This window comes from Diprion similis, chromosome 6 (assembly GCF_021155765.1).
Source record: "Diprion similis isolate iyDipSimi1 chromosome 6, iyDipSimi1.1, whole genome shotgun sequence".
In the NCBI taxonomy this organism is placed as follows: Eukaryota; Metazoa; Arthropoda; class Insecta; order Hymenoptera; family Diprionidae; genus Diprion; species Diprion similis.
In genome coordinates this window covers 8188701-8200256 of record NC_060110.1, presented here as the reverse complement: position 1 = coordinate 8200256, position 11556 = coordinate 8188701, and the positions used below count along the sequence as shown (strand labels likewise).

General features: G+C 35.3%; 1 protein-coding gene across 1 annotated transcript; it reads right to left on the bottom strand.

The window, feature by feature from the left end:
- Positions 1–3653: 3653 nt before the first annotated feature.
- LOC124407553 (cell division control protein 45 homolog) lies at positions 3654–8669 on the bottom strand. Its single transcript, XM_046883802.1, has 9 exons — positions 8532–8669; positions 7544–7696; positions 6924–7133; positions 6324–6503; positions 5992–6221; positions 5541–5877; positions 5026–5420; positions 4669–4745; positions 3654–4601 (listed from the first exon to the last, which is right to left on the bottom strand). The coding sequence occupies exons 1-9, from the start codon at positions 8580–8582 to the stop codon at positions 4534–4536; spliced, it is 1701 nt and encodes a 566-aa protein (XP_046739758.1). The 5' UTR covers positions 8583–8669; the 3' UTR covers positions 3654–4533.
- Between the last annotated feature and the right edge of the window lie 2887 nt (positions 8670–11556).

Below are 11556 nucleotides of genomic sequence, written 5' to 3'. Positions count from 1 at the left end.
CCAATTTCACCATTTTTGAATGTATCATGTTTTTTGCGCAAATACAAAGAGGAAAAAATACGGAAAAAATGGCGCATACGTCCTTATACTATTAGACACGCGATGTACCTGATGCTGAATAAAGGTTCTCACATATTTCAGATATTCAAGTTATTAATGTACCCTGAAATCCTTAACATGGTGATGAATAGCTCTTGCGCCTATTGCTGTGAACTCAGATTTCATTGATACAATTTCATATTTCGTAAGCTATAAACATGAAGACCCAAACACGGTGTTATAAAAATATATAAAAGTTTTTTATATCTTCGATATGCAAAGTAATACCCGTAATCTATGTCAAGGTAGTAAGGTACTCGGGAAACAGAATATTTTTCACCGGGAAATTCGTGAAAAATCCGGGATTTTTTTTCTAGTTTCCGTATACACCCTAACTTTGTATTATATTTTTTTAGTTAAGTTTTATTTTGCATTTTCACGACGGTCCTATGACATTTGTTCATTATTTGACATATTTGACAAGCCTATGAGTTTCTGATTCGGAAATACTCTTTGAAAACGGAATCTACTATGGACAACGAAATTTAGAACTGTCATTGACGGTGGATTAATTTACAGTTTCTAGGATCAACTGTTCGTTATAGTACAACTATATATGTATATAAAAAATAATATTGATATCCAACTTATTAAACCTTAAATCATATAGGTGAAGGTTCTGTGGCTTAGGTATATCCATTACCTAAGATATTCGTATCAAACTCAGCTCGAGATGAAATCCAATTCATAAATATACGGAAGTCATAAATTATTTACAACATATGCTTCAATGAACTTTCGAGATATTTAATATACCTTTACTTTTCTACTTTTAGTAACTCGTTTTCAGTCACTATTTATACAATAACAAAGCGTCTGTGCTCGATTGACGTATAAAAATTGTGCATAAAATAAATACAATTTTACTCAGTTTCATGACATTTAACATTGTAAATAGTTTTAAAATACTCATAGATGTACAATTCAATCAATTATATTCATATGAATGCAGGAACTTGTAACTGGATAAAATATTTGAATTATTTGGAAAATTCAAAACTCATGTGTTTCGTTCTGGAAATGTTTATCGAGCCACCGAGCAGCTATTTTTGAATCTATATCAATACTGCAAATACAATAATGTTGCGAAAATTGTATGTGACACCTAAAGTCCTATTAAATTACTTTGTCTCTCTGTATTTTATGCGTATAACAATCTATAAGAACTGTATAGTCAGCAATGATCTACCGGTGCTTGGCGGAATCTTAATTTCGGATCTACATTTATCAAGTGTTTTACTAAGTACAATTTAGAATCATGTATAATTTCACGTTATATAACAGTTTGATTATCTTCGAGTAAAACGTTAAAATCTCGAATCTGTTACATTTACTCAAATATACATATTTGCTTAAAGCATAACTCATGTTTCAAACAAAGGAAAGAATTTTGTTGAAGAATAAACATGATTTATATATTTAATTATGTACCCCGTCTGTACATATGTGTTAATACAGTAATAACGTTTATTTGGGGTCGAGAAAGTTTCACGTAAAATGTAGATTCAATACAGATGCATATTTTTGCAATGTATTAATCCATTGTTAACGGCCAAGTAAAAGTAATAGTAATAATCCCTCTATATAGAAATATTTACTTCAAGGATTTATCAAATCTGTTGAGGTAATTTATCCATACCTGATATTTTTCTGAAACTAAGAAAACAATTCAAAAAAGATAAGAAAAAGGTGGACAAAAGCAATTTTCATGTTTGTATGATATATTATCAAATAAAGTACGCTAATCGTATTGCATTTATTAAACGAATGTATAGTTATGGTATGTTTAATGCTGAAACACAAATTGGAGCGAAAAATCATTTCAGTGAATACTTATAATTTTTCTTGATTTTGGTACGGTGCATCTGTTACCGAAACTCGAAAAAATTATTGTAACAAAGTTATAAAGTTTTATTTTGGGTATCGCTATCTGCATATCTGCCTTGATATCTCTAAGGTATAAATATCCATATAATTAATTAATGGCATTACCAAATTTTACCAAACAATTGTAATTCAATGTGCCCCGGTGCTATTGCTTGACCGGTCAAGGCCTAATCTTGATGTACACGCTAAATATTCCAAACTTTTTATTGAAAAATAAAATGACAAATTTTTCTTTGTAAGTATATGCGCTGTAAGTTTTGATTAAAGAAAATTCGTTAGGCTGATTAATGGTATGTGACCATGATCATTTGTGATTATTCTGTACTGATCAAATGCATGGCTAGCCAGCGTGGCAATCGCATGAGAGATGACTGATATATGCTCTGATGCAACAAGTTATTGTGATGCACGGCTCAAAGTGATTAACTTGATCTGAATCAATCTCAACATGTAATCTTTGGGATTGCATCGCACTGCTGACCTCAAGTGACAGGTGTGACGTCTAACTTGAATTCCTGACCGGAGCAACAGGTGCAGCGCCTACCTGAATACGCACCATGGAAATATGGTGCACTACTGATTTCAACCCAGAATTGCAACCGACGCCCTGAGAAATTGTTTCTGTTCCTATTTTGGTCACATGGGTAATTACACTTGCTAATGACGAATGCGTTCATGTGGTTAACTGACACCACCTTCCATGCTGTAAGCAACCACTAGAGATTCTACTTCACACGTCGTCGACCGAGCTACTCTACTGCTGGCTCCAGACTGCCTAGAAATTCGGTAATTGTTAGATTTCAAATTTTCGAATAGATGGCGCCGCAGTTTCGAATGGGATAGAGTGGGAGAATTTCGACTGTTGACATAGGAGAATATACTATATTTGGTGTATGAATTCAATATTTGGTGGTATGAAAATCAAATCAATTTCTCCAATTTCGTGCTCACGCCTGACACTCGAGTAATAGCAATTCAACAAACGTGTAGCAGTTGTGTGCGCATATATTTCGCGTAGCTAGGTCAAAACGAGTAAAATCCGCGAATAACAAAACTGCAATTTGCATTTCAAAGCAAAACGTCAGATGCACAGGAAAAAAGCTATCTCCTCTTACTTCCTAGCTATCTCGTATCGATATACACTGTGTAAAAATAGGCCCACTGGGGATACAATGTTTAAAAAAAGAACGTGCCAAATTTGAATTCTGCACATTTTTTCTGTTACGTTCGTGTCACTATAAATATTTAATTTCCAAAGATCGTCACATTTTTTATGAAAACCAGGCGAGTCCATTTATTTTGAACGTTCCAATTATAAAATCTTTTCTAAAATTGTTCATGCCCGTGAATTTGTGTCACTCGAATTTCTCCAAATTCATTTCTATTACATGGTAGAGTTGTCGTTCCATTCGAATTTATTATCGTCAGTATGAATAAAATTGATAAGAGATTTGTTTACTAAATTTTTGTTTCAAACTCTATGGCAAATTAATTCAAAAGCAAAATTTTGATTGGTGGAATTCACTCACTAACGGTAACGCATTCAGCTGTGGCTGGTGTTAATGAAACTTTAGACTTTTCTAATTTTCTATTGAAACCGGAGGTGTGATGACAAAAACGTATATAGTCGGTAAGTTGGGATTGATAACAGATATCTTCAACTCATATAAAAAACGCATATATTTATTCGGTTCACTTTTACTTATTGCGTAATATCTGTATCAAATTATCATATGAATGTTCGACGGTTGACCATGACCCTAGGTTATAAATTGATTCTTACATTATCGTTACAGCTAAGTCTAGTATCACTCTTAAAATCATTCTATGTACAATAACGGGTTTATTATTCAATCGAACACATCTGTGGCTAAACTTCAAAGTGACATAAGTCCTGTACCCAATCGCACAAGAGATGCCTGTTTACGGCGTAGCCACCAGAATCAACTACTCAACAGTATGATTTACGAATATTCTCATTTCATCTTATACGTAAATCTAATTCTGCTAATAAATCTACTTTACTGAAGTTTACTTCACGTATGGTCAACTGACAAAAACTTAGTGAGACTCAAAACTAAACGAATTAGTGACAGTACCTTATAGTAGTTTGATCACATCCTAATTGTTGGAGGAAATTTATCAAACAAGTCGTCAAATAAAACAAGTTCTTGAAATCCCTTATTAAAGATTCAATCAACAAATTTAACATTTTGGAAATTCAAATATTGATGAACAGTACACTAAAACTGTCTAATATTATCTGAACGTTTAAAATTTGTCAAGGAAATCTAGTTGAAGGTAATGTGAAATTAGATTAATACGTCAAATAAATTAAACTATAGATTCGATTAAAATAAAGTTAAAGCTTGTTACGTCGCTGGTTCTAAAATATGTCTGGGTTTAGAAATGTTGATCATAATACCCATAGTTGCATTGTTATACATTGCTAATCACCTGTGAGCAAGTGATCTGAATTGTATAGATAGATTGATATCCACTACAATAAAAATTATAAACTACATTTTAATATTTCTACTTAACAATTTACATAATCAGGAGCGCTGTCAATGCATCAAAGAACTTTGGCCGCTCTTGAATCTTCAGTCTTATTACTAGAAAACATGAAAATAACAATATTTGTAAATATTAACTAAAAGTGTTTCAAATTTTATTACTCACTTGTTGTATCGAAGTAGTCTGCCTCTATATACGAACTGGTATTTTTAGCAGCTTGCTCGAATGCCCTTCCAAAGAGGCTATTAATGTAAAATTCATGGGTCAGATAGAAATTCATATTTTTACTGCGACAAGTTTATGTTGTGAAGATATTCACAATGCAAAGGTAAGTTAGAAAATTTAATTTTGTTATTTTACATATTCAGTTGCCAATTAGCCATATACTTTGGATATAGAAATTGCGGAAATTTACTTTGTTTGCAATTCTGTGTATGAATATGCGTACGAACTGTTCCGTTGATGATTTTTTGAAGAGTTGGAGCCATTTTGCAAAAAGTTGATATGCAAACGTTATCTCACCTTCTAGGTTGATCTTCGCATAGTGGTGGAATACCAACGACAAGGCAAGTACCATCTTCTTCGCTGAAAGGTGCAGTGGCAATCAGTGGCCACTTAGTTGCGTTCCTGTATCTTGATGTTTCTACATAGGCTTTTAGTGTAAACTGTGCCAACATGATCAATGCGTGCTCATGTGCAAATAACTGAGTATCTAACGTGCCGTCTTGGATAACAATATAAAGAAATGGACCCGCATTCTTTACTTGTTTCATTTCTAAGATGCCTTGAGCTGTCTTATAAATGTTGCTAAGCATCAATTTTGCCTTTTCTATGCCTCTTTCTACAACATCTTTTTTCTTACGGGATAGGCAGTCCAAAGCATCTAAAAAGCAGTGTTGTGGTAATCTGTCTTTAGTCTGCAAGGAAAGAAGTTCGATTATAATTGGAAATAGATCCTAATGTGCTGTTTGGCACATTTTCAGTTGGTAGTTTGAAAGTGTTAGAAATATGATTCATCGAAACTTTTTAACACCCACCGTGGACTCAAGTAAGGCCAACATAGAGTATACCACATCTGAGGCACAGTATTTAAATCTATATCCGTACTGCAGCGTAAAGCTAGCACCAACGATGCTGTCGAAATTGTATTTCGTTGCTAATTTTTCAACCATCTGCTTAAACTCATGTCGTAAGCTGAGATCCATGGCAGAAAATCGCTGCTTGGATTGTGCCAGAGGTAAACCCATCTCAGCCAGGAGTTCTCTAAGGCGATTTTCACCTCTTAAAGACCATAAGCGAAGTGAGACCGCTGTTGGCACGGAATGTTTCAGACTGGCTTCAACTGTCCAATGACGGTACAGGGCTAGCTGAAGGCTGTTGAATATTACTAAGGAATTTACTGGTCTCAATATTAAATTCTTTTAATTATTTCCATAATTTTGTGAAACTGCAAAGTTTATATAGCGTGCACGAATTCATAAAGGATACTCCTTGTCGTAAGTCAGTTTGACCGCCGTGGCATGCTGCGTTTCATTGTCCGTAACTCTATGACTTAGTCTTGAAACGTGACTCTGGAGATTTCCTGTTTCTAAAACGCTAACCCTGGATTCAACTTTTCCAAGAATTGCTTGTTCTGTAGCTCCTACAATCCCCCACCACGCCACATCCAATGTATCTCGTGAGAGTTTCCACGCCAACTCATAGATTATCACAGCACTCTAAGGATAAACCATCCATTAAAACTTTCGTTTTTTGAATCTCTGTGGTTAGTATAGCCATGTTTAGATGAGTATTTTGATAAATTATTTTTTATTTCATACCGATCGACCATAGTAGCTGTATTGAGTGTAATTGAACATAATTTGTGTTCTATTCGCATCCCACAGTCTTCGGTTTCTTCGTTTTTCAATTTCTTCTTCATTTAATCGACGTCGTTTTGATTGTCTGCTTTCTGCCTCTGCACTCGAATCATCTTCATCTGTGTCTTCTTCTTCATCAGACTAATTAGTAAAGCAAATTCAGAAATGAATGGAGGGCAACTATCAGTTCAAGCACTGTCAAGTCCCATATGAGTTTCAAGTTGGTAATATTAATGTAATGTAACATCAAGTAAAAATCATCACTTTGTAAGTATGTTTTACTTCATTTAAATATGTGAAACGGTAATTCCTTCAGAAAATGCTTGGTACATTACTGCTATGAACTTCAACCTTTTACCCCTATTCTTATCAAAATATTCTCAACAAGACTACAGTAACTGGTTTTGTATTTATATAGTATATTCCATCAAAACAAATTATCTTCTATAATCGAGTAAGAATAAACATTTTAAAAATTTTTTAAATAATCTTTACAATAAAGTCTTTATTAAACTTGATAAGTTGATGAGAAATCTATTGTGCAGGTTGAATGATACTTACAGAATTATCTCGAAAGACCTCGTTATAATCTGGTATCTTTTCTTCATTGTCAGGCTGTCCTAGGATTCTGACTTGATTCTCTGAGTACACGTTGCATAAATCGTAAGGCCTGTGGCTATCGAGAATGTAAAATACCACATTTTCATCTGGCTGTAGGAGTTCCACAATATCCAATGTTCCACCGCAATTTACTAATATTACATATTTCACCTAAGACAGTAAAATGTATTAATGCAATATAAACATCTATGATTATTATCTTTGTTGATCTGTTAAATTAGATGTATTTCAGTGGTTTAATAGTGAATAATAAGCCAAGGTTCAGAAAATATTAAATCCCGTTTTTTTAATTTCAATACGTAGATCTTGCAAAAGTTTTTATATTTTTGTTCTTTCATGTTTTTTCCATCAATGACACCTTAAAAAAATACATCCAACTGAGTATAAATGACTTTATGATTATATAGAAATAAAGAAATAGAACAAAAACTAAGAACATTTACAGACGAAAAAACGTCGGAATAAGTGATAATGAATCTTTTACTTTACTATCTGGACCGTGAACTTGAATATACATTGTTTTACTGGTTACACAGAGAAGCAATAATTTTGACAGTTACCTCTTCACAGTTTTCTTCATATGCTTGAACTAAGTCGTGAATTCCACGCACAGGAACCAGTGTATATACAATGTTGTCATTTTTTAAAAGGTACTGCAATATCTTGCATGCACATATCGCATCGATGTCAAAATTGACTAACAATAAGCATCTCTGAAAAGAAACAAAGGAAAATCGATTCGTTAGTAAATAAACAATAGTTTAGCACAGTTGACTTTATTGATGAATCGTTAGGATAATGATTAATAGACCAAGAAATAAACAGAAGTGTTAAAATCAAGAAAGATACATCGTCTACAAGAGACAAAGTCCTTTAATAAATCCATATGAGATCGTTTGATTAACGACATAAACGAACCGACACTTCACTGTAGAGGTTAATAAAATGTATTTTTTTTAAATATTACGTACTCTCAGTGATAAAGTCAGAGGTTAAGTGTTGTCAAGATCAAAATTTCATAAGGTGGCATAACTTAATGAAAACATTCAGAAATCAAGTGGCAACACCTGACGCGTAAATAAATATGCAAGGAAGAAAAAGGGCGCCTAAATCATGATATGGTCTGCCACTCTGATTTTTCGTGTTTTCATATTCACACCACTCTTAATCCAAAGAAAATTATTATTAGGTCGAAGAGCGAGCAAAGAACCGGTAGCGATGTGAGAAATTGAAAACCAAAAAGTACAAAATGACAAGCTGAAGAACGAAAAGAACGTGGCTGTTTATTTACGTGTGTACTTCAACTCCAACGACTAGTTTTGTCATCATTTTCAAAGACAACGTGTGAAAGAAAAAGGCAAACAATGCTCGAATAATTAGATAGCGAGTAATTAAGTGGAGTTAAAAAATTGGGTCACATTTCAAAATATTTCATTGTCAAGTAGTCATGCAATTAGGCAACCTCCAAAGTCTCTCTCTGAGAAAGAGGCATAATTAAATCGTTCCTCTCGTCGTTGTACAGAAATCAAACGTAAAATATTTACTTACGTTTCCTAATATCGCGTTATAAAACTCAGTTTGAATGTTGTCCAAAAACATGATGCCCTCGTCAAACACATGGAAGAGGAATTTTTATTTTACTGTCGTCAAAACACCACCATGCTCCGTTTGCAAACCGCGATTACCGCGAGGTGTAAGGCGCTTCGACCACGAACGACGACCTGGAAGTCTGGAACTGCCCAGCAGCTGCTTGCTCTCTGCTTTCGACGCGCTCTTGTGGCGTTCAGTGGCGTTTTTCAAAGCCTTAACCACGGGGTAGAATCATAGAGCTTATACTAAAATAGAGGAAAATTGACTGCAACATGTTCATTGGAATATTAATAACACTTATACTAATGTTGGCAACAAAAGTTACGTCGAAAATACTTGGAATACATCGGAAATACAAACTGAAATAATCTCGTCGTAACTCTTGTTACCAATTCGAAATTCATTTCTGTTACCAGCCTTATGTTTGTCAAGAGACCCTTGATAAGTCCTCAAAAAATCGAATTGGAATATGCTATAGAGAATTGCTGGTCGGAGAAATATATATTTCACCGTAAAAGAGATACATATCCTGCCAAACTACCTGAGGTGAGATATTTCTCCCATCAGCAATTTTACACGTGTCAATTCGATTGTCACAAAATTTATCAAGGCTTTATTGACGATTCCGAAAATCGTAGCACACATTGCTTCAGATATTGGTAAAAAAAAGTTTCATCGGAAATACAAAATATTTGATTTGCTGTAACCGACGGAAAATTTGATTAGCTGGAACAGACAAAAGATTCGATCAGCTGCAGAAAGCGACAACAAGTAAGATCAACTGAAACAGTTGGAAAGTTTCATTAGTTGAAACAGACAAAAGATTTCGTTAGCTGAAACAGATAAAAGGTTTGATTAGCTGAAATAGATAAACGTTTTGGTTAGTACAAACAGACAAAAGGTTTCATTAGCTGAAATAGATAAAAGTTTTGATTAGCTGAAACAGACAAAAAATTTGGTTAGCTGAAACAAACAAAGGATTTCATTAGCTGAAACAGATAAAAGGTATGATTAACTGAAACAGTTGAAAAGTTTGATTAACTGAAACAGACAAAAGGTTTCATTAGCTGAAACAGACAAACGATTTGATTAGCTGAAACAGACGAAAATACGATTAGCACAATAACAAAAGTGCGTGCGCCGACAAAAACAATATCGTTCGAATAAAGACTAAACATTTCACGGTATACGTAAAAAAAATTAGTTCGTTGCCCTGAAACAAGAGAAAATACAGTTACTAAAAATATACTTTCATACACGTTAGATATGTTCTATAAATACTTACGATACAATTCTTCACCATCACTGTACACTGCGCGATTTTTATCCCCGTCAATTGACCGCCGACTTGCAAATGCCGCGCTTTCTCTCAGAACCAAAAGGTATCAAGTCAACGCGTATTATGCACGGTCAATTTGAACTTGAAAACTCAGTTGTTTCGTGTAACAAGATTGTTTGAAAAGCTGAAGGCTTAACACATAGAGCGTGATTTATTTTTTCATATACCGTTTACGAAATCCTCAAGCAAAAGGGGCGATCGATCGATTTGCATTATCAGGGTGGCGACAATTTCGCTCAAATATAATTCCTTGACTATTTCCCTGACTTTTCCCATCAAAACATTCAGAATTCTCCGACATTCTCCCACGACACTTAAGTTAGGTAATGCTGGGCAGTTTTCACGACTAAAAGCTCCAGAAGTTGTGCACCTTAAATATATAAATTTGGATCTAAAAAACACATGGCATTGCATTCGTTTCACAGGAATAATAAGACATTGAACGATCCCATTTCCGTAAGTTAGCTTAACTGAATTTACGAAGCATAGCTGAAATTTGGAAACGATTCTTTAAAAAGCACGATTTTCTTCTCTATGCCCAATCATATCTCCCTGACGTTTTCCTGACTCTTCCCGATAAAGTAAATTCCCGGTTTTCCCGGTCCGTCGCCACCCTGACTCGATCACAGGCTCCCTGGATCACTCAAGCACTCGATCACTCGATCACTGGATCACTCGATCACTCGATCAGGCGCAGGATGGCGTCGATTTTACTCAAATAAAATTCCCGACTCTTCCCGTAAAAAAATTCTCTGACTTTTCGCGGTAGAAAAATTCCCCAACTGCTCCCGACTATCCCAGTCAGTCGCCACCCTGATTATCAATCGTCGCGCAAATGGCGCGTCTGATTCCCGTGATTAATCTACGCGCAAAAAGGCGCGGCCGATTAATCCGTCAAAAAATCTTAAACGTCTAGGACTTGTCGCAAAATTCTGTAGAGAACCAATCCGCATCTGCGTCTTTTTGAATCCGACACATTGCGATGCGAATTGGTGTTCCAAGATGCGAGTCAAGTCCGGGAGGGAGGTTGGAAGGCATGCATTATTGTGTGGCGTGACGGTCGGCGGTCCTCTTCGACGCGAAGTCTTCGAGCTCAGCATCTCTCCCCATCTAGCATACCACGGAACGCGATAGATGGTCCAGAGATGCATTTTGCCCATTCAAACGATCACAGAGATCAATTCAATGAAATGATGATAGATAATGACTAAATAATCAAATCCAATAACGACTGGAAAATGATATCAAAGTGACAAGGAATGGGGAATTGAAGCTTGATAAAATTTGAAAGCTTACTAATAGTTCGGAGACTCTTATATTCACGAGTCTTTCACGTGTTTCTGGATGAAAATCACTGTGATCATTTGACGCTGTGGATTTCAAAAGTTAATAACATCGCGGTACATCGCGACCTTCCTACCCTCGCCTGATTCCCAACGAAACCACCCAACGGAACATGTTGAAGAGATTCACACACACACATGTACATCAAACCTCGCGTCGAATCCCAGAACGACCACCTACCTACCCGATTACCTATATTCGCTCTAAACGATTCTCCATTCTTTCCAACACACATCATTCTTCCTCATTTGCGCCGTGGTCACTGTGACTTACTTTTTCATTGATTACCTGTGGGGAGCA